The sequence below is a fragment of the Falco peregrinus genome, chromosome 13 (genome assembly GCF_023634155.1).
Source record: "Falco peregrinus isolate bFalPer1 chromosome 13, bFalPer1.pri, whole genome shotgun sequence".
In the NCBI taxonomy this organism is placed as follows: domain Eukaryota; kingdom Metazoa; phylum Chordata; class Aves; order Falconiformes; family Falconidae; genus Falco; species Falco peregrinus.
This window is the reverse complement of record NC_073733.1, coordinates 8,274,160-8,297,951: the sequence shown is the minus strand read 5'-3', so window position 1 is coordinate 8,297,951 and position 23,792 is coordinate 8,274,160. Positions and strand designations below refer to the sequence as shown.

Genomic DNA, 23,792 nt, shown 5'->3' with positions numbered 1-23,792 from the left:
TAGGTAAGGCCTTCGTCACAAAAGTCCCACAGTGGCTCTCCAGAAAGCTTACAGCTACACCCCCCCCGGAAAGGGAGAGGCTGGCAAGCCCTTCGCTCAAACCGCTGACCCCGTCACCCAGCCAGGCCCCCAGCTAACCAGGGAGGCAGCAGGCGGGTCCGGCACAGAGGTACTGCGCCCAGCAAAGCCAGGTGGCCCAGAGTCACGGCCACTAGCCAGGAAAAGCAACACCCTGTGCAGCCTCATGCTGGGCAGCTAATCCTGGTGAAGCACCATCACAATTAGCCACCCCCCCTCCCCAAAATAGGGCTTTTTTACCCCAAATACTGCAGTGCTGCACTTGCTGCCTTACTTGGCATCACCAAGCTCTGAAGACCTGCTGCATAGCCAAGTTAGGGAGGGGGAGCTGCACCCCGGCTTGCAGGAATATCGCCTAAAAAGTACCAGGCTCCTTCTACTCCTACATCGCCATCTGCCTTCTCGGGAACAGGATTCGGAAGCAGAGAGCAGGAGCAGTGCACGCAAAAACTCGTAAACAACAAAAGCCAACATACTTTCAGGATGAACTGCCAGATTACTTTTTGACAACAAAGACAGCAGCAGCGTGGTTTTAAATCAGAACTCCAAGAGCTGGCAGCAGCTGTGCTGCAGCCATCCAGGCAGAGGCACAAACGCTTGCTCTTTTCTTCCTTGAGCAAGTCTTACCTGCCAGGGCAGCCTCTTCCTTTCCATGCTGTAGGGATGAAAATGCCTCTAACTGCACATCACCAGGATGTTCTGCTTCATCAGTAGAGGTCAGTCACTCTCTCCTCAGCACTGAGAGTATTTAAAAAGAAAACAGAACAGGAGGTGAGGAAAAAAACTAGAGGATGACATCAGACGGGAGAGACAAACACAGGCAGCATAAAAACAAAAGCAATAGCTGAGACACGACGCAACAGAGGAGACAAAATACTTCATTAGGACTGGCTTCGTGCTGAAGAATCACCAGCGGGCCTTACTGTGACAGAAACACTGCAGCATCTCTAGGCACATCTCACTTTCAGCTCTTCCAAGGTCAATTCCTAAGCTGGATGTTTTCCAGGCACGCAGCGAGCGCTCCTCCAAGGCTCACAAAGCACCGTGTCCTGTGGTGCTGCTGGTGGAAGGGCACAGGCAGAGGTCAGTCTGCTTCCCTGGCGAGGAGAGGAGCCCTCCGGCCTCCCGGCAGCGTGCGCCAGTCCTGGAGAGACGCCAGACTCACACCACGCATCGGAGCAACACCAGAAAAAGTTTACTTGTGAAGCGTCCTTGACAAGCACAGGTACGGTAAGGGAGTAGAGAAATAATTAGGCACAGACTTGATTTTGCTCAGGATTAAAGAGCTTATATTCAAAGTAAAAAAATAAGTTATATAACAGTCCCCACAAGCTACACCAGCATCTTCGAGCGTGGGTTCTGCATTTACCTCCAGTTTTTATATTTCACACTTCACCGTGGTATTTGCACATGTCAAGCAGCGCTCCAAGGTGAAAATGCACTGGAATCCTCTTAGTCTGATACACTGACGATTACGGCACATTCAGTAATTTGCAGGACGGAAGGCTCAAGGTACAAATGTATGAATAACCCTGTGCTGTTGCACTGGTTAAGGAATCTCTCTACATACATACACAGTGGAGACAAGACCTCGCTACATATACTTCTCAAGAATAAATGCAGCTTCCATACTTTCTTTTTTTTTTTTTCTTTTTCTTTACACAGTGTGACAAATCCTGCTTTTTTCCAGAAATAAAACTTTATTTTTTTTGTCATTAATACCAGCTTTACATACAGGTTTATTTCCCCAGACTGCATTTCCTTTGCTTTTTAATTTTTATTTTTTTAAAAAAAAAAAAAAAAGGCTTTTTTTCCTCCTTCCTCTGTCAGAAGAATAAGGGAACTGTAATTTTAAATGATGTCAAATTCCTTCTCATTGGATGTGTGTTTTTGCTATTACAAAACTATTAAAATGTGAAGGAACAAGTAATATCAAAGACACATACAGTGACAGCACTACTGCTTTGGGGTTGTGCTAACATACTCGAACAGAACTTGGTCAGTTCTAAACGTCTAACAACATTTTAGAAATTATATTAACGAAGTAAAAGAATCAAACGTTAATATAATCCAACAACAAAAAAATGCAGCATCTCTTTCTTTAATTAAGTATCTAGGAAGCTCAGTCTCTGGTCAAATGGGACACTTGACCTCAGTCTGCTTGAGGCATAATGAGCTCGTAATGTCCAACCTGGCCTTCTTGCTTCAGCTGGTCTAACAGATCCTCCTTGCGCCGCTTCCTGCTTACCACCAAGTATCTGTTGTGCCCCTGCCCATGAGATTTACTTTTAAGACCATATTTTTGGGCGATCTGATGTATCTGCTTCCGCTCATCCATGGTCAGTTCTCTAGAGAAAGTCAAGTCAATGTGACTCTCTGAGCGTGCATAGTTTCGAATGATCTCTTCAATATCTCTCTTAGCGATTTTGTTCACCCTTTCAACATCAAGCCCAAGTCCTTCCCTTTTGAACTGCTCCTTCACTGAAATAGGCTCCCTAATGCCTTCACCGTCTTTCCCTAGGCCACCCCCTGTCCAACCCATTTTTCTTAAAATTTGATTCCCAATGTTGTCTTCTTTGATCTTCTGCTTGAAAGCCTCCTCTGCTGATCGACCCCGAATCTCATTTCTGGAGATGACATCTTCAACGGTGCCTTTCTTTAGGTTATTAACAACAGTTGGCTGAGTCTTTTTGAGGATTTTCACAGCTTCCTCTGCTGCCTCATGCTTGACAGATTTTTTCACTCCAACTGCTTCTGCGATGAATTCATCTTCAAGCAGCACCTTGCATTTCCATCGCATGCCAGTCATCCTTTCAAAAACGTACTCCACCGTCATCTTGTTGAACTGGGCAGTGTCATTCAGCGTACACACCGGGTTACTGGAGTTCTCATAAATCACAAGGTCCTTCAGGTCCTTCTTCCTCCCAGAGCCCCGTGATGAGCAGCCCACTTTCTGAACCTGGGTCACTTTGATGGCTGCTATATTTGACTGCATCTTCTGCAGAATTTTCAGTGCCTCCTCAGCTGCTGCGTGCTTGCTGGTCTTTTTAGTGCCAAAGCCCTCAGCGAGGCAGTGATCTTGTAGATACACTTGACACCGCCACGAGCGATTGGGCATTAATTCGTATTTATATTCAATAGACATTTTGTTATATGAGGCAGAATTGTTAAGTATTCCTATTGCATCGCTGGCATTCTCCGTGAGGACAAAACTAGTCCAGTGTTTGTTGGTATTAGTGGAACCTTTCACGGATTCAGTCCCAGGCTGCATCGGGACACAGTCCCTGTTGGCAACTACAAACTCCTCGTGAGGTTTGAGAGCAGGAGGGAAATCTGGGCGGCTCACGCCTGCCTCACACACCACCAAGTCTTCGTGATAGGTGTGCTTGAACTTCCGCTGAATGACTCTAACTTCCACAGACTTCTTCAGCAGCCTGACTGCCAGCTCTGCGGCTCGATCCCTGGATCCATTTTTGCTGCCAGCGTAACCGGTGGTCAGGTAGACATTCTGACACCGCACTTCACAAGCAAAGCCATCTGTTAGGAGCTTCTTGCTCTTGGGGAGGTCAGCAGGGGCGATTTCTTTCAGAGGAACATAAATATATTCAGGATTTGTCTTGCATGCCTGAATCGAACGTGTCAAAAGATACGTATAGTTAATTTTATCAGTCCCGGTGTTTGCATCTGGGTTAGCAAGATTTTTCCAGATAGCTGCTGACAGTTTCTCGATAAAACTCTGCTTCAGCATTATAGCTGACGGAGGGAAAGTCTCTGATGCAGACTGGACAGTTGAAGGAGAAACAGAAGCCTGCAACACGCTGCTTGTGGTAGAGTCCACACTATTCACAACCTTCTGGGCTGCTGCTGCCTGGCCTGCAAAGCCAAACCCAGCTGAGTTGGAGAGCTGGGGATCCGCCTCCCGTGCACTCGCAAACGAATTTGTACAGTTTTCAACTGGCTGTGCTATGCTGTTTGTATTTGCCTCCTGGTTCACCTCCTGCATTTGGTTGTCCAGAGAATCTTCCTTCCTGTCGTCCTTCTCAGCACTGGTGACAAAGTGTATGGGCTCAAAACGCGGTCGCACCCGGAACCTGGGGGCCATCTTTTTGGGTGGCTCAGGAATCTCTTCCGGCTCTGGACCTATGGGGTGGAAGAAAATGACAAGATCACAATACGCGCTATGACAGGGAGACAATGTTTTTGGAGAGTGATCTCCAGGAGGAGCCTGCAGACTCTGAACATAGGATTCCCACTTCTTAGCCACAAACCAAAAGGTTTCTCTCTGAAGACATGCACAATTGGTCAAATAAGACCATTCATCCTTGTGCAGGTCGCTACAGTGGGATTTCCAGCTCCACAACTACCATACAAGAATCTCTGCATATTTAGTTGCAAGAATTTTAGGTCCGAATCACCTGGTCTGCCCTGCAACATTGCCCACTGAACCCATCCAGTCGTTTCTGCTGTTAATCCATTCAAAGCTATTAAAACAAGTAAAAACTATGGCCAATAAAGACAGAACAGAGCAGGACTGCAGCCTCAGCTCTGACTCTGCCACAGGGTTGCAGGATGATCTCAGATAAACTACATGATCTTCAGGTCTTCTCATTTGATGGAGGAACACAGTGACACTGAACCCTCATTTCCAAAACACTCAGGGCTGTTAATGACAGTGTTAATAGAAGCATATTTTCTGTAAATATAACTACCCTTGGCTGAAGGACACCAAACATGGAGAAATCTGCCCGAGCCTCAGGCGACAGCTGCAGCGGCCGGGGGGCCCCATTACACATTACTGGTAGACCTCTTGTTTCTTAACCAGAAGAAATGCCAATGAGGCAGAATATCCTGAGATGCACAGCTACTGCAGAAAATGAGAATCAAATAGCTGATAAGCAAATATGTAACATCTAAAAGATGGTTATACAAGACTTCTCATGGGAAAGATTTAGCCCCCACACACTGAAGCGGTACATGTGTGTAATTTCATCAGAGGAGCAAAAGGCCACCTCGGCACCCTGGAATGAGCTGCCTAATCCACTGCCAATGTGTGCAACCATAATATAGGTCAGGCAACACATCTGTCTAGACACCACACTACCATAGCGTATTTATCACAGCCCGGTGCACTGCAGATGCAAAACCCACTTTGCATGCGGCATAAACAGGCCTTCACATTTAAATCAGGTGAGAAAGCTCTTACACATGTGTTAAATCCTTCAGTCATCAGTTTTGATAAATTATGGCAAGGTTTAAATTTCTTGCTCAGTTTGGTATTTTGATGATTGCACTGCAGCAGAATCTAAAGGCTCTCACCAGCAGAGCAGCTTTTAACGCTGTCTGTGTAACATGCAATAGGGAACCCTTCCCCTCAGCCTCAGAGCTGCTGCCTGAGAGACAGACAAAACACGGGAGAAAAGCAGTGGTTTTCTCAGTTTTGCAGCTGGCCCATGGAAGCACAGAAAGACTGCTGGGTGTCAAAATCAGGGAGGAAACTTTGGCAGAGCTAGGGATTATATCCAAGCCTAGAGGAGTCCTGTGCTTTCTGACCATTTGTCCTTTAAACAGCCAAACTACTGGTACTGCCTCACAAAGCAAGGGCCTGTCCGCTCACACCCACAACCTGCACACATCAACAATTCCCCCACCCCTCCCGCCCAAGAGAGGGGCGGAAAGCTCCAAAGGTGCAGGAGAGGAGGCAGCGGATGGAGCCACTGAACCACCAGCCCCTCTGCCTGCTGCATTTCCTCCACTGGAAAAGCTACAGCTGGAACACTGACCCCTGAGAGCAGGGGACTGGGCTGACATATGCAGGTCTCTTCGAGGCCCAGCAGGGAGAAAAAAAAAAACCCAACAAAGAAATAAATTAATGTCCCTGCAATGCTCCAGGCAGGTCATAAGTCAAAAAGCTAAACCCCATGTCTCCATGCACATGTACAGTCCCTTCTCAGGTCAGAACATTGCTCCTCACCACAGTGAAGAAGGGCATAGATTCAATTCCCTTGAACTGAAATTACATAGATTCATTTCCCTAACACTATCACTAGGAAAAATCAACCACCTGGTAATTTCAATGAAAAACTACATTTTCTTAAGTAAAAACGGAACTCTGCATGACTTATGTACACCCCACAAATGGCAGAGGAGGGGAAGCAACTGCAGTCTAGCAGAGTACATCATGGTTACTGCTTTTCAGTTTGCCATGCTGGCTCTCTCGGAGGTGGCCCCATGGCACACCACTCTCCCCATGCTCCCACAAATGCTCACCAAACAGTGACAGGGAAGAGTATCTCCTTTGACACACAGGCAGATATACTCACTGTCAGACGGAGAGCGGTGTCTTTTCAGCTTCCTGCTAGGGACCAACTCGTACGTCCTCATTTCCCCAATATCAATGCCTTCGGCCATCTTGAGAACCTTCTCCATGACCTGCAAGCCATATCTGTGTGGATTCAACAGCAAACCACTTTAGAACTGGTCCCACAGCAACACACACACAAGCTTTTATTATGCAAAACAAGAACTAAAGCTGCCTGAGACATAGTACTTGATGCAAGGGAGACACTCCCCCTATTTTGCCGGAATATTATCACGGAACCGACCACGGGCCCCAGGCTAGCTCAGCACTGGCAGAGAGCCGGCACACCAACTAACAAGCTACCTGGCTCCAAGTGAACACATTTGCGAATAACAAACCATAAAGCCACCAAACTGACAGTGTTTTAAACTTAAATACATTATCTGTCAAAACACAACATTTGGCAGAGTTACTAGAAACACTAAGGAATGCAGGGGGGTGTGGAGGAGTCGTCGTCTCCGTGGGCATCAGAGCATCAGTAAACACCGGAGCGACTGACTGGCACGGAAGTCTTGTCTGGGTCAGCAGCCACAGACTGCACGTCACCAATACTGACGCTGCAGATGTCAGATGACAAAGGCACTGCTCAGCCTTTATCGACCACTCTTTAAAAAGTCGTACTAATTTCTAGCTTGGTAGCTGTAACTGAAACGTTCCAAATCTCGGAGCCACGACAGACGTGAGGTGGCTGTAGCGAGCTCTGTGCAAACCCTGACCTTGCTGCAGCATGCCTGCAGTTCCACACAGGCAGGACATGCACTGTACGACCCCATCCCTCTTGGCCTCACAACCCTGACCATCTCAGTTTTCCACCACTCTGGGAATCTGTCACATCAAGCCGTGTGCACGCTGAAGCTGAACAAGAAAAAAACCCAAACTTTTCTAAGCAAGGAGAACTTACAAACATGGCCTGAAACTAGCCTCTGACAGCTTCACACTGTGGTTCACAAAGAAGAAAAAGCAATCTTGCACCTGCTGTGTGGTCTGCTCACCTTCAAAAGGCAAAAAACATCAGGTCACTGCCCATGGACAGGAGTCCACAACTGTCCCAGCAGCTAAAGTTGCAGTAACTTACATGAGCTTTTAAATACTGCTGTTCCAAGGGCTCTGGAAACGTACTCACGCTCCACTCAAGAAATGCCCTTCCTGTTCCCGATTTAGAGGGCCAGGCAGAAATAAGATCCATTTAAATACTAGCAGAGAACTCCGAATACACACTACTGTGGTCCCTGCTTCATCTGAAGGTACACAGCACAGCTCAGCCCCCAGCAGCGAGGCAGTGGAACCCTACATGGGAAGAAAATGCCAAGAGGGATCAAAGGGTGCCCGATGGTGGCAATACCCTCATTCTCCCACAGCCAGAAGGGAGCGGGGCAGGAATCTCTATTCCTCTCCCTGGCTTACAGAGAGAAGAATACATTACCTGTGATGGGAACATGAAGGACAATACCCTTTTCCAGCAGGGTGCAAGAACAGCATTAGATTTGACGTGAGCGTGCCACTCTTCTTACCAAAAGATGGAGATACCTGGGGCTCAGATTTCTGCATGGGGGAACATCGACCAGTCCCAACGTGTTTGTCTAACCTGGCCTTAGACATCTCAGGTTGTGGTGACTGCACATGGAGGCGGAGGAACCCTATTCTTCCAATGCCTAAAAGTCTCCTGGGCGTAACTTAAATGTTACCTCTTATCCTCATCCCTCTAGCTCCGGAGCACAATGCTCCCTGCTTCCCCCCTCTCCATTTCGCAGCCACTTTTAACACACCTGATGACACAAGGCATCTTCTCTCATCCATCCCTAAGCTAAATGGATCCTGTTACTGAACGCCTTCCTCACAGACCATGTTTTCTAAGCTTTCTGGACATTTTCCATGTCATCCCCCAGCAGAACACACCTTCACGTTTCATCAGCAAAGACTGTAATGAACAGACTGCCTTCAACTAGCACATGCACAACATTTTAAAAAAACCCCACAAACCAAACCAAGCCAAACAAACCAAAAGCCAACCCAATGAACTCAAACCAACAAAAACTCCCAAAACTTTGAAGTTATTCACTTGATACAGCAACAACAGCTCTCCCCAAGCAGCAAAAAGCAGTTCCAGCGCAAGCTGTGGGTCTCCTCCCTTCCCCAGACAAATCTTAAGTAAAGCTGCCAAGTGCTCTGTAACAGCGCAGCTGTTCACGTGCCAGTGTAGTGCATTCACATTCATGCACAACACAAGGTTTGAGGACACATCCTCGCTGATAATGGCTCTGCACCGCATCGTGCCTAAATCTATTGCTCACGTTTCCCCTGAGAGCTGCAGATAGAGATGTTCATCAGGGAAAGTACATGTGCTTACAGGCTTAAGTTGCATCATTTTTTAGGATTTGAGATCTTGGCACACAGTTCTTCACTTCTGTCATCAGCCCCCCCGTAACTATATTATTGCATAGATTCCCAAAAGCACTGTCGCAAAGACAGTGTGCCATTAAGACAGCACATAAACACATTAAGATGAGCTGATGGACCAAAGAGACTATAAAGCTTAAGAAGATACGCTCAATTTTAACATACTACTCAGGCTTTTGAACGTGAAGCTGTTCTAAAACTATGTTCAATTTTGGTGCTTGCAGAGCAGAACTGTCTAGTACTTGGATTTGAAAGAAAGAAGAAAACATGCAGGTCTACATTTAAAGTCATTGGCGTGGCTGTGTACAAATAACACAAAATCCTGCCCAACAAGGCTTCAGGACAGTAACGTTAATACAAGTCAAACTACATGCCCTTTAGTGTTTACAAGCTCCTCCGTCCCTGCACAGTTTGCTGAAGTTAGTCGTTAGGCAGTTGCCTCTGTCTTTAAAGCCTTATGTCCAGTTAAAAATAATCACAACATCAGTAGTGGCAGTTGGGAAGGAGTGACGTTCCTACAGATCTCTGCAACCTTGCTAGTGGTGACAGCACGGTGGTTTCTGCGCATTAGCAGTAACCCTGGTGAAGGAAAACCTCTTCTCTCAGAAAAACTGAGCTTTAAGGGGACTGAATAGGCTGCCGGAGGTTTGGAGGGCCACGTTCACTGAAATTACAAAGCACAATACCACACGCTTAACGAGTCTTCAGGGGTGGGACATCAGGAACTACTTTCAAAACACATCTATAGACTTTCTCAGCAGCTTGCTCCCCTCCACATACGCATGTTGGAGCCAAGAAAACTACCCGGGCACCGAAGCTCTGCTCCAGCCCCTTCCGCCGTCACTGCAGAAGCCGGCTGGGGCCCAGGCTGAGCCGAGCAGCCCCGGGCCACGACGGGAGCCGGAGCCACTTCTCCTCGCCCGGCCCCGGCTTCAAACTCCTACCGCACCTCCGGGCAGCGGGACAGGCCGCCCCAGGCCTGGGGGGTCCCGCGGAGCCGGGCTGGCACCCCGGGGCCCACACGCCTGGCAGGCAGCGGGGCCCGCCACAGCCACCCCGGGCGGCCGCCTCAGGGCCCGGGCCCACCTCAGGGCCTCCCCCGCGGCCCCGGGCCCACCTCAGGGCCTGCCCCCGGCCCCACCGTGGCTGCCAAGCCGCCCCCCGGCGGCAGCCCGGTGCCGGTGCCGTCCCGCCGGGCCTCACCTGCAGCCCATGAAGATGTGGTTGGTCCAGAGGACGGAGAGCGAGAGCAGCTGGTCGATGGCGGCGCCGGGGTAGCCGTGGAGGTGGCGGAGGATGAAGCGGCGGCGCAGCCCCCATTGCCGCTCGGTCTCGTTGTACTGCCGCCACTGCTCCAGCACCGACTCGGGCACCTGCTCCGGCGGCGGCATGGCGGGCGGCGGCTCGGCGGACGGTCCCGCCCCCGCCGGTGGGTGCCGAGCCGCCGGGCACAGGCGCTCACGGCGGCGGAAGCGGCCCGGGCGTGCCGGAGGGAACCAGGCCCCACGTGCGGACCAGGCCGCGGCTCGCCGGGGAGCGCCGCCCGCCCTCAGCCCCCCCCCACCCCCCCCCCCGCCACTCGGCCCAGCCCCCCCGCGCCCCCCGCCCGCCGCCGCGGCCCGGTACCCCCCGTCACCCGCGCGGAGCGGCCCGGCCGGCGCCGCGTCACGTGGCCGCGCGTCACGAGCGCCCGAGACGCCGCGAGAACACGCCGCGCCACACGCCGCCGCTGCCCCGCGCCCCCTGGCGGCTGCCGCCGGGCCGCTCAGGGCGCCGAGCGGCGGCGGGGACCGAGCCGCGGCCCCCACAGGCCGCCGGGGGAAGCGGCGGGGCGGGGAGAACGGCCCCGCCCGCCCGGCTCCGGGTGCCGCCCCAGAGGCTCCTGCTCGCCGGGCCCCGCGGTGCCGGAGCGAGAGGCCGGGTTCCCCTCGCTCTCCGCGGGGCTCGCCCCGGGCAGGCAGCGTAGCGCCGGGTGCCAGCCGCCGGCCCCGGGGCGCTGCAGGCAGCCTGGCGGGCCCGAGGTGGGGTGCCTCCCCCCGGAGAACCGCCCTTGCCACCCCCGGTGCCCACGAAGCCAGGCTGAGCCCCCCGGCCCTGCGGGCACCCTCAGCCCCACACCGACCGCGCCAGCAGCAAACACGACCACACGCATGCTGCCTTTCATATTTTTTATTTAAATTTACATGAAATTTATAAAGGTATGGGGATGAACAGCGCTGGTTCCTCAGGGTTGGCGGCGTAAACCGGGCTCTGGGCCTTTGTACCGAGGCCACAGCCCCGGCATGGGGAGAGGAGATGGTGGCGGCCGGGCAGGGCCACGGGCCAGCAGGCTGAGGCGTGAGGGCTGGGGCCTGTGCGCCCACGCCGGTCACTGTGCCTACGGTACCGGCTGCCAGCATCGCCTCTCCCTCCTGATGCCACTAACTTTTTTCTAACTTCAAAGAACAAGAGGTTTCATTAGGGAAAAACCCCAACACAGTACCGCAGCCTGTTCTGTAAGGTGGTGAGACACAGGAGGACACCAATGAAAACACACAATTCTTCTTACTTTATTTCTTTGTTAAAATGATTTCGTGGCTGCCAGCAGAGCAAATTGCACCCTGTTTATATTTCCTTTGACTCTGAATGCACAGTTTCCAAACCCAATCGAACGACCGCATATTGAAAATATTCCTTAGGCTTCACACCTCATGGAAGCCCATGACATTTACATTATTAAAGACAAAATTAGAAAAAAAAATATGCCCGTAACAATGTTTGAAAATGTATTCGCTACATTGTTAGTCCAAACATCATTTCTGTTGCTCTTCAAAATCCCAGTTAAACAACCAGTTCCCCCCGTATTACCCTGTCTTGTCACACAAATTACAAGACACTTCAATTTTAGCTATCATGCAAGTCAGTAAAAGAGCTTCTTCCCAATACACTAACACTGAAGATTTTTTTCCCCCCCTCCCCAGACATAACACCCTTAAACTCTTCTAGAAGTGGCAGTCTTCTCCCTCAGACCCAGTGCAGCTGGCGAAGACAGATTAAAAAAAGCTACAGAGAGAGAAAAGGGGAAAAAAGAGAAAAAAACAGAAGATTAGCAAAAAAGAGAAAGACATTCAAAAAGCAAGAAAAAGAGATGCAACATGAAAACAGCTGACAGAGGAGAGATGGAACCTCCTTATGGTAGCTCAAGTACTTCAAGGAAATCACACAAGTAAAAACTTTTTCCCTTTAAAGTCTTTAAAAAGACTTTATGTAACTTTAAGTAACGTTCTAGTAAGGCAAACGTTCAGGAAGAACAGCTAGTGACCTGCAGTTTCATAAAAAAAAAAAAAAAAAGCCACATTAAATGGTTCTTTTAGCAGATAATCTAGAAATCACTGACAGACTGACACCGACTGGTTTTGGCAGCAAGCCAACATTTGACAGCAAGTCAAAACTTGTAGCAAATACTTGTAGTAAATACTCGAAGTATTATTGAATAGTAAATACATTATTTTCATTTGCTTAAAAATACCCCACAAAAACAAACCCACAAAACAGTCAAAGATTTTTAGGGGAAATAAAATTGTATTTACGGCAAAACAGAATACCTGAGAATATACATGGCGATCAAGAGTTTTAACTGCCTTGGCTGCCAGAAACAGAGGCCAGGCTGTTGCGTGATCAGGGCTACTGCGTAAAGTTTGCTGCCGCCGCAAGCAGCGAGCCAGACTAACGCATCGTATGCAGAAACCACTCATGAGGCTTCAGCATCATCCAGACTACCTTTCAAGTAAAACTCCCAGCAGTGCCTTGCGCTAAAATCAGCATTACCTATCACGGCTAGGTCTGAGGTATGCTCATCTTCCAAAAACCCAGGGTTTGCAGGGTTTTTGTTGAAACTATTTGGCAGCATGCATCCTGATCTTTCAGCAGGGTCAGGACGTGTGGATGCACCCACATACAGAGAACTTAGCCTGCACACAGTGTGACTGAAGGATCAGGGTCACAACAAGCAAGTCTGAAATGGAAATGAGGATTAAATGCTAGTCTTCAGGTAGCATGAATTAGCAAAATAAAAAATAAAAGCAAATAAAAAAAGACAGATGCTGTATTGAAAATTACATCAAGTATAAAGAGAAAAGAGGGGTTTTTTTATCTCTCAACTATGTGATAATTAAACTAAGGTGGTGTCATCATTCTAACGTCACCAATAAATACATTTAAGCTGTGTTGTTATTTTGCCAGCAAAAATAACTCACAGAACTTATTTCCACATCCCTTATTTATCTGGGTGAAGAGGGACCAGGAGAAAGGGAAATCCATTAATTGTAGGGGGAAGTTAAAAAAAAAAAGGGGGTAGGATTTAATGTTGCTGCATCCAAAACCTTGTTAGGACTAATTTTACATTGTTTAATAAAAGCAATAACCACCAGTACATAGTAAAGACAGAATCACAATGAGGATATAGAAGAGAGCAAGGGTAACACCATGGAAAGGTCACAGCTGAAATGCTGTCACGCTTTATTAGACCCTCCGATTTAACAAGTAAATGAAGGTCCATTCCAGCCCATTGTATTCAGGGGTAACTACTCAGTACAGAGCCATGGGTTACTGTAAAAGAAGGGCAAAGAAAACAAAAAACAAAAGAAGTAAATGTTAACCAGAATTCACTGTCTGATGAAGTCTTTATTTAAAAACAAAACTCATCCAGAAATACACAGAGAAGACACCTACAGGCAAACCACAGTTGCACTTGGCCAGAGTGAACTCCTGGCCCCCGTGAGCAAAACACCCTCCTTCTCAGTGCAAATCTTGCATTAAAACAAGGCTTTTGCTGAACAGAAAATACCAGAAGCAACCTGCCAGCACCTGCAAACTTCTAAACAGATGCCAAATAAAAAAAAAATTAAGGTAATACTTTTTGCATTAAAACCAGAAATTGTTGGAATCACTGAGAAGAAAGTAAACGAAACATCATCATCATCTTTCTTCACAAACACTGATATGTACAGCAAGGTGACCAGCTTTCCCTGAGATTGGATCCAGGATGTGCATCCAGGCCAGCACACTGAGAGGGAGACAAGGCAAGAGATCCTTCGTGACCCCTGCAGCATTCAGAGAACACTTAGTTGCAAACCGTGGATCCAAGTTTGAGAATCCCCCAGGCCTGGGGACTAGAGGTCTGGACTCAGGCCCATGCCTGCGAGGATGTCAAGTTTTTTGCAAAAAGTCCTTTAAAATTGAGTCACACATGGCGGCACAGGATGGTAATGAGGAGTTAGATACAGCAAATTAATAAGGGGAGAGAGGGCAGCTGGCCTCTTGAGACAGCACGTCCCACCCCACGGCAGCATCGGGTGGCATTCAGAGCGGTCCCACGACAGGGGCTAAATGCACACCAACAAGCAGCCGCACTCTCTTACCATGCAGCCCTCGCACAAAACGGAGGGAGAGACAAAAAGCCGAGCAATTTTGAAGAGGGGATGCTAGCCCTACGAGCGCTCGGCAGCCTGCTACTGCCCAAAGGGGAAGAGATATCAGCCATGAGCACCTCTTGCCAGTTCCACGTAGGCTGTTGCCGAGCTCTTCGCCAGAACAACCATAACCCAGAACAGCCAAGGGTGCGGACTCTCGCTTAAAACAAAACGGTGAGCGCAGGAAGGGAGCAATGAGTAAAGGTGAGCAAACAGGCACAATGGCATAGCTGCGTGTTAACCGAATGTGGGGGCATTCGCTTCTGGTGTGAAGGGAAAGGTTCTACAGGAAACCTGAACTGAAAATGAAAGAAAAAGGCAGATTAATGGTTTTATGGATTAATGACAAAAACCAAAATAAGAATAAAAATGTTTCCTAACACACACACAAAAAGGAAATGTTGCTCAGTGTTAATAAGGTTTAATTTGATTACAAAACATGCTTTATGCAGTCACAGGCATACACACACACACTCAGCAGTGGGATGAAGCAAATTTATTTTCTAAAACAATCCTTTCACAGTGCTGTAAGCTACAGGACTCATCAACTGTGACTTGTTTGTATCCTTGCAAAACAGTGGAGCCCTGCAATACTTTATGGATCAATATGGAGAGTATTTTTCTGAATTCTGGAAAAGTACCATATATACATATTTAATTCAGCAATGACAAATGCCCATTGAAAAAGGCACTGTCTGCATTTGTATAGTGGGAACAAAGAACTTCATTGGATTCAAAGCCTGGCGTACAACAGCGTGTAGTTACGAGGGCTGCCAAAAGCAATCCAAACCCAACACAAATCAGTAATGTTCACTCTAACTGCACTTTAGCTGTGCCTTTGTACTCAGCACCAGAATGAACACTGTTATTCTTTGAGCTTATTTTTTCACTATCAGAGCCTGATAAGCAGAGAATTGTTCTTTTCGTTGTTTTACAGTTACCATTAGCAGCAGAGACATTCATTCAACTAGACCGCTCAAGATGACAGCAAGCTCCAGTTCGAGTCAGTGCAAGACCCTTCTGAAGCTCTTCTGTTAAGTGGAACGTCCCATTGGAATCAAATTCAAATGCCTCTTACTGACAGCGTAATGTTTCCTCGCTTTTCCATTTCCCTTGGTGGAGCTAAGAGGGAAGGAATCCTGGAAACCAGCTTTTCCCTATTTAAGGGCAGACCTTAAGTTAGTTTGGACTGTACCCTGGAGAGAAAGTAAATCCTAGCTTTGTCTGCAGGGAAGGGTGGACTCAATGCTGAGGTTTTAGAGCGTTCTACAGTTAAGTGCTGCTGTTTCAACAGGTCCCTCCTCTGAGACACCTGTGCACCTCACCTGGGGTGCTGTCACCCTTGCCTTGCGTAATTAGTATTGCTGCTCTGTCAAGAAGCAAGACGTTCCTGTGGGAGCTTTCTTTTTCCTCTCACCAGAGAATCAACAGCAAATTAAAAAGGCTCAATTAAACACACTCAACCTTGCAGTAAGTAGACCACTGTCATTAGCAGCTTAACTAATAAGCCTTACCAGGATGCTGCTCTCCTGCCAGGCAGGTGCATTTCTTACGCATCTTTGTTTAAATGAGCCTTTGTTTTACAACAGATGCTGGCACTTTGCACTGCAGACACTTGCTTATGGCCAGATTTGTTCACTCTTTCAGGCAACCTTATCCATTCTACAAGCCTGCCCATGACTGTGTGGCCACCTCACATCCCTGCTCACGTGCAGCCAGAGACAGAGTTGCAGCAACTGGAACAGAACAGACTCACAGCGTAACACCACAATCTCTGCTGCAGTGGAAACTCTCTACACCTTGGCAAAAGTCCTCAGAAACTCGGATGCTGGCCTTGTTCAGGGGCAAAGTGCTCTGGTAGGCTTCCTGGACACATCTTGAATACAACTTTCTTCTACCACTAGCCTTACCCAACTGTGGGCACATTTGGCATGACTGCCAGGAACATGGGTCTGAGTCCATCTGCTGCAACTGAACATCCAATCCATGGGCGACCCATGTGACTGTTAAAAATGTCATAAAGTCTCTCAGTCTACCTTCAGAGCCTTCATTATGTGCTAAATGCTCAGTCCATCATCTCTTGTGGTTTTGGATGATCAGCTGTAATTGGTCAGCAGGTGAATAGTGGTTTGGTTAGGTCTGGTTACTTGGCTGTAGCTTCTTTAACACCCCCTCACACATACACACACACACACGTGTACACACACAGTTTGGTGATTCTCTGGTGCTTTGGGACAAAGGAAAAGCTCTAGGTGTGGCAAATTTTACCACCCTTCAGTATGTGAAGGGCAGGGATAGAAAACTAGTCTTGCATCTGCTTTCACCTGCACTGTAACCACAAGTTAACGCTACAACTTGGAGGGGTGGGAGGGAAGGAGGAGAAAGGAAAAAGACATTTGCATGGCTAGCTGGGTGCTATCGTCAGCACCACATCTCCATAGCAATTGTTGCCACAGTATCAACATGGCCTGTGTGATTAAAGAATATAATTTATTTCTAAGGGAGATGGAATAAGGAAAACAGAGCCAATAAAGTGCTGGAAAGGTTTAAAAGGGAGAGGACCTAATCCTTATTTTTCTACATTTCATGTCCTAATACTGAGTCCCTCTGCATTTTACTTTGCAGAATCTTTGAAGACAAACTTCACTGAACCCTTCTTTGACAAGGACCTATGTAGAAAGAGACTGGTAGAGCATGTGTAGTAAGGGTGAAAGCAGAGGAAGATAGAGAGAATACTTATAGGCTTCTGGACTTGCACAGGGTCTGCTTTTTTAGGAACTGTAACTGATCCCACTGTGAGGTCTATATTAGTTAATGACGCTTACCAGGACAATGTGCCTCATGCACCATGCAGCCAAACAGCAGCTAACTGTAAAACAGCATACATGTAAGAGCTAATAATGATGAGAATAATGTAACAACAACAACAAAAAAACGCCAAACAAAAAAAAAAAACCAAGTCATGATTAGTGCAAATTACAGAGCTTGGGTTTAACAGAGTCACCTGTGAAAGACAAAAGGCTAATGTACTGTCAGCCACTAGTAAACAAGATACAATTAAGCTACAGATTGTGAAATTAATGGATTGTTAGAGATATTTATGATCTAAATACTGAAATTAGTTATTAAGGACAACTGGAGATGTTACAGAGTAAATAAAGCAGCACCACTTCTAACACAGCTATTTTCCTGGAGGAGAAAGAGGCCTCCTAGTATGTTCCCAAGCCTTACTCAAGCACTAACCTATCCCTTTCATGGAGTTTTCTGTGCCCTTAACCGATAAGGATGGTACTAACGATATTCCATATGAATGTGCTTGGTGTCAAGGAGCTCTTCTGAGATCAGAACTGCTTCTAGGAACAAGAGTGTGACTTGGGCCACTGCAACTAGTGGCTCATACTAAAGGGCATGTCCTCTCCCTTTTCTGCATTCCTGACCCTGGCTGATCTCAGGGCTGAAGTCTGCAATCCTCAGCATGTGGATGTCTGAGGGCTCTCAGCATGAAAGAACTCAGTTGTGTGCTCCTCACACAGTCCAGGCTGGGGAGAGAGGCCTTTCCCCAGTCAGTCTCAGGCTCCTCAGTATGAAAAGATACTAAACCCCCCTGAAGGTAATTCAAAAGCGCAAATCAAAATACACAGTGGAAAAAGGAACGAACAAGCGAGAAAAGGGCAGCACGAATTGCTCATCGCAAAAGAATGTTGACACTAAAGCAGCTCCACCTCAAAACGAAAAAGACTAAACTAGGATTTCTGGTTACTGGGTTTTCCCTCTCCTGTCTCATTCGATTCCAAGCTTAACAGTCAAGGGCTATTTTCCCTGACAAACAGTCCTGTGAGCTCTCTGGGCACATGCCGTATTGTTCATATTAACAGCACTTCTCCACGTACTTAAGACTGTGTAGCGCAGGCAGGATTTACCCTGGATTTGCCCCAGGGATGTGCAGAGAGGGGATTATGGCAGTGGTAAAGAAACCAGAACCTGGTTTATCTGTGCACCACTCTTTGTACACATGCTAAGGTGGCACAGCACCGTGTTCTGGGAAACATACCACAAAGCGAGAAGAAAAGGACCTGCTGATTGCTACGTGAACGGGGAGGACTGTTTCAGCTGTACAGCTGGCTGCTCTCGACCAGCTGCAGAGCATTGGCAGCCTGGCATTGGCACTGCAGACAGCCCAGATCACAAGACCCTAACGAGGGGCCAGATCCTGTCACACTAGTCCCTGGCATGGGGAACCCCTGCTAAAGTCACGCAGGATCTTCTCACTGTTTCTGTGGAGAGCAAAAAGCTGATTTAGGGCTGGAGAAGAACACCAGCCCTAACAAGGAACTATGACCTATCCCCTAATTTTGCAGCCTTATATTTTGCCCATTCCAGAATTCAAGACTATTAGTCTTGCTGAGTAATTTCCACAGTATAAGCTTTTTCCCAACCTAAACAAATAAGACTCCGAGACAGGACATGCTCCTCTCTGGGGGTAGCGGGACGTCCCTGCTATCTGCACCCTAGCCTTGGCAGCCAATACTGTTCCACTTCATTACAAGCACTGACAGACCAAGGGAGGAGCAGGGAATCTCAGGGAATAAAACCAAGTTCATCCTCTCCCATTCTGTCAGCAAACAATGAGGGAAGTGAGCACTACTCCCTGCTCTTCAGGATGACAGCTAAAAGTAAAATGCTTCCAGCTACTAAACCTTACTACGGATTAAATCTGGCTGCAAACCTTCCCCTGGTAATGACTGGCTAGGCTGGAAGAGAGATATGAACACCCAGAAAAACAGTAAAGGAGAACCATTACCAAAAAGCAAATACCACTGGCTTAGCAACTTACTTTTTTCTTTCCTTATCTCTTTTCAGAGTTTGCGATCCTCCAGCCTGCTGAGCTTGAGATTGGAGCAATTCAGCTGCTGTCTTCCTTTGTTTAAATGCATTTACTTCATCATCCAGAGACTTCTTCTTATCCTCTAGCTTCTTTTTTTCATCCTGATGTAACTTCTTCAGGCGATCAAACTTCTCGTGTAGCTAGAGGGAAAGGAGAGAGGTGAGCAGGGCCCAGGACTACCAGACATTCTGTTCACAGGAGAAGGGAAGATGGAAGGATCCCATGAGATCTGAGCCTGCAAGACTCCCTTGGTCCCTACATTGTTTCTAGCCCCCTGAGTTGTCACTGTGTAGACAAAAGGCAGGGAACAGTCCCCTTCCACAACAGCTTACAAACCAGGCAGTGTTCTAGTGATGCACCATCGCACAGCCTGACAACAGAGGATTGGGAGAGTATAATCATAAAAATAATAATAATAAAAAAAAAAGTAAACCATTTCCAGGGGTCTCTGCCTTATTCCTCTTTAAAGGTCAGTAAATTAATGGATTTTTTACAACACTAAGGAAGTTGTATAGGTATATTTTTTATATAACAAGCTTATATGGGGGGCTGTTTCTCTCCTTGAGTTTTGCCACATTGCAACTCTCCATCAGAATCAAGACTATGGCACTTTCATGGTGCACTAGGTTGTACACTGCAAACACTGTGATCTAGTCTTGTCCCACAGGAAGAACGTGTCCCCATGTCCCCTTAATGTCACCACGACCCCAGTCAAACTTCAGATTTCTTGATAAGGAAGTCCTAAACTGTGGTCTGCAGAGAGTGCTTTGGCAGCAGCTACCTACTTTGGAGTGGATCTATCACTCACAACCATGAAGAGACAAGTACTGCAGTCTTCACCTCTTTTTCAGCCTCCTTCAGCTCCGCTTCTTTCTCTTTGACCCTCTGGACAAACATCTGCCTCATTGCCTCTTCCTTTTTCTGCAGTTCCCCCAGAAACTCATTTCTTTTGGCTTCGTAAGTTTCTTGTAAGCTAAAAAGAAAGGGAAGTCCAGTGATATGACTTGGGACAAACTCTGCTTCCCCTGAGCCTCTGAAATCAGGCCCTCACCATGAATATTGCTTGCCCGCAGCACTTTTCCTACTCACCCACACGTGCCCAAGGTCTTTTTTATCCAACTGTTTCTGGGGTCTGTAAGCTACTGCACTTTTCTGCATGTTGAATGCTGGGCAATTCAAAGAGACCAGCTGGCAACTAACACTAGTTCAGAGGGACATTGCTGTATCTCTCCAGCACAGACACTTCTACTGCTACACTTGCAGCTTCACAGTTAATCCTGCACATGCTCTCTGTGTTTTCACCTTCCCTCACTCAGCCAGCACCTTTGCTGAAGTCTGAATTAATCTGACCTGGCAGGTTTTCTTGCCGCATTGGTCTTTTACGTGTTCTCTCAAGGACACACACACGCACACACACGCAGCGCACGAACAATGCCAGTCGGGAGCTCTCCTGTCTCCTCCAGGGATCCCACCTGAAGGGTTTGCTGTCTGGATCGGTGTCCTTGAAACCCATCTCTTCCAGCTTACATCGCCGGTACAGCTCATAATGGCGTGTGTGGGTCTGTTCACGAAGGTCTTCCATGTTCACGCGAATCAACATCTCCCGCAGCTTCACAAAGTCACAGTGAGCTTCGTTCTCCACTGTAAGAAAACATGACAAAGGAGTAAGATGGGGGCAGAAACAAAGGTCTCTTCCAACACTCTCCACCTGTCTACTCCTCCAACAAGTTTAACAGCCCTTCCAAGCAGAGAAAACTGTTACTCCAGGCCTAACACAAGGGTTCAACAAAGGATAATTCCCAGTGAGATACTTAAGTCCAGCAGCCCCTTGCTTCTCTTAGGAGAGCCCACTGCCTCCCAGCAGGAGTGTCACCATTCATGCTATGAAAATCCCAGGGCTCAACTCACCCTGCACTGTGCCCCAGGGGTACTGACGAGCCTTCATCATTTTGTTTCCTATTTTCAGCTCCTCCGTGCTCCCGACCACTGCAAATGGCAAGTGAGCCTGCAACACAGTTAATGATACCTGCGTTAGTCCCTCTCCACTCTGGCTGACTCGCCAGCACACAGAGATTAGCACAGCCACTGAGCAAGACAGTCATTATGCACACACAAATCTCAGGGAGTCTAGTCACTGGCCACTAGCCCAAGACAAGGGGGGAGAAGGGAGGCTCCTTTTTGGAAACCTTGTTAGTGCTACCGCTCTATATCCTCTACCTGGCTGATCCTCCCAGCCACAGGGTCTCAGGTGAGATGAGCCAGTGCAAGACTAGCATCAGATTGACAGCTCGAACAACGTGCTACGCGGCTCTGACTGCGGTGCTGTCCCAGGGGCTTGCCGTGGCTGAGGAGAACATCTGCACAAGCACAGAAGCAATAAAAGAGGTCTTGGAGCCTTCTTGATTCCATTCCCCCACCACTCCCTCAGCTCACACTGCAGCACAAGACAACTTGCTCTGTCGGATGGTGAGATCACAGTCCCTCCTTGACCCCCAGAGTAACAGCTCTTTCCTCCCCACGTGCCTCAGCCCTGCTGAGGAAGGGCTGACCAAGTCCCTGCACCGGCTCAGCCTGCACGTCCATATGCGTGCCCAGGCCCGCGCCAGGCTGAGCTGGGAAGGACTGGGCATCCCCGGGGGCTGTGCTGAGCCTGCCCCTGCTAACACTCCGTAGTGCCTTGTGCTTCCTGCGGCTGTGTTGGGCTCGCCCTCGGCATCCCCTCTCCCAAATCCTGCAGCACTCCTTTATCAAAACTGGTTCCGAGAAACCCAACGGAGTGCCAATGGCTTTATAAAGTCCTCATGATGCTGATGCTACATGCAGCCACAGCTAGATGGCTGCACGGCTAGGGGACAAAGGAGACCAGATCCAGGGAGATCACACCCATGAGAAGGGATCCTGGGGAAGGCAGAGCAGAGCTGTACCACGAGCTCAGCGGTGCCTTGTTATGCTCTTCAAGCCAAGACACACACTCCACAGAATACAGTTGCTACAAGCACCTGAAGGCTGACTAAGAACAAGAGGGATTTGTTTTTGAAAAACTTGGAAATAAAAAATAAGTCGCTTTTTAGTAAAGAAAATACCTTCTGCAGAGAGACTAAGAGACTTGCCCAGTACAAGCTCAGCAGAGTTGGAACAGGAAGAGTCCTGACACCTCTCTCTAGGCTCAGAAGACCTTACCTTACACCCCCCTCCTTCCCCAAACTCAGGCAGCCAAGCAACCCCCTCCCAACCACTGCCATCATACTTTGCTGCATTTATCCGTCATGCAATAAGTGAGATCTCTCCCCACCTCCGCTGGCTCCTGGGAATTACATTGCATTCTGCTAAGCTGCAAAGAAGTGCAAAGTTTCAGCACTTAAAAATAGTCATCTCCCTTCTGCTGAGTTTTGTGCAGTGACATTTGTTAGCTAGAGCTATTAAAGTGCACTGAGTTCTGGGCAGTTAAAAGGGCCCCAAAAATATGGAAAATCAGTGACCCTGGACCGCTCTCAAGAGCGGGTGGTGAAGTCTTAATCCCACAGGTTATCTGAAAACTTGGACAAGTCAAGTTCATGACAGTTGGTACAATCAAAAGGTTTCAGAGATGCTGCTTTCTGCTTTCAGAGCGTGGCTCATACAGTCAAATCGCAAGCAGAGCAAAACTGCCTGCAAGCACTCGCAAAGATGGGCTCCTCAGCTTTCACTGCTTGGCCTCCCAGCTCTTGCACAGGACACAGGCAGAGTAAGTGGGGCTGGTCAGTCTGATGGGGCCATCCTGGGCCATGCAGAGGCTCTGCGCACTGGGGCCTCCTGGGCCAGTCTCCACGCCGAATTGCCTTTGCAATCAAGTCGACATGCCAGCGCCAGGAGGGACACAGGCCAGCACGGCTGTGCCTGCTCTGTGCAGGGTAAGTTCCCTGCGGGACAGACCAAGTAGCAGAAAAAGAAAAGTGGTCTCCTAGGCTGAAGGAATCTGATTTTCAGCGGAAGGCTGTCTGGTCGACCTCAGGGTTGAGCAAGGGCCACATGCCACCTTCAGCTGCTCTGGGAGGAACCGGAGACATCACACCGTGGGGCCACAGTGGCTACTGCCAGGCACTGGGTGGGCTCTGCACCGACTGCAGATCAGGCTCCTTGCTACAGGATGCACTGGAACTGGTCTGTACCTGCGTTCAACTGCTGGGAACTCTGAAACACCCCAGGTACCAAACCCCACAAAGGCTTCAGCCTCCTCTGCAGGTCTACACAGTGCTATTTCCAGAGGAAAAGCCATCACAGTTCTGCAGCGCCTGAGGTACCAGGCCAGCCGCTCCCCCTCCGGGACACAGGACCAAGTGAATTCTTGCTAGTGATAACAGGCTCCCCACTGGTGACCACCACAGTCCAGTGGAGCTGCCCATTTCTCTCCTCTTCTCATCTTGCCGCTTCTGGGTGAGAGCTTCTAGATCTCCCTGCTGGTTTCTTCAGACTGCCCATGAGGAGCATCCCATGGCTGGCTTCTCCCACAGCTGTTAATGCTTTTTGTTCACTTCGTATCCAGGTCTTCGGGACAGTGAAGTAATGGGATTTCCAAGGGACAAAGCGAGCAAGGGGAGCAAGAGGAGCAACCTGAGACAGTGGCAACAAACACATTCTAAGGCCA

At 48.5% G+C, this 23,792-nt stretch overlaps 2 protein-coding genes across 5 annotated transcripts in view; both read right to left on the bottom strand.

Annotated features, from left to right (window-relative positions):
* Positions 1–1,872: 1,872 nt before the first annotated feature.
* On the bottom strand, positions 1,873–10,358 carry NKRF (NFKB repressing factor). The gene is given in 5 exon segments (XM_055817898.1): positions 1,873–3,426; positions 3,429–3,465; positions 3,467–4,218; positions 6,399–6,520; positions 10,037–10,358. Coding segments are annotated over 5 exon segments (2,295 nt in total). The 5' UTR covers positions 10,225–10,358; the 3' UTR covers positions 1,873–2,230.
* Positions 10,359–11,358: 1,000 nt separating this feature from the next.
* The window catches only part of SEPTIN6 (septin 6), a 31,738-nt gene continuing 19,304 nt past the window's right edge, over positions 11,359–23,792 (bottom strand). Inside the window, exons 6-11 of one of the 4 annotated variants that reach the window (XM_055817928.1) lie at positions 21,077–21,173; positions 20,641–20,809; positions 20,009–20,141; positions 19,118–19,308; positions 17,109–17,152; positions 13,476–14,582 (exon numbers count right to left, since the gene is read on the bottom strand). In XM_055817928.1, the coding sequence (XP_055673903.1) occupies positions 17,149–17,152; positions 19,118–19,308; positions 20,009–20,141; positions 20,641–20,809; positions 21,077–21,173 (594 nt within the window). In that variant the 3' untranslated portion in view covers positions 13,476–14,582; positions 17,109–17,148. Of the gene's footprint in view, positions 11,876–13,300; positions 13,421–13,475; positions 14,583–17,108; positions 17,153–19,117; positions 19,309–20,008; positions 20,142–20,640; positions 20,810–21,076; positions 21,174–23,792 lie in introns of those variants that run through there. The other 3 variants (XM_055817927.1, XM_055817925.1, XM_055817926.1) reach the window with 3 other exon arrangements.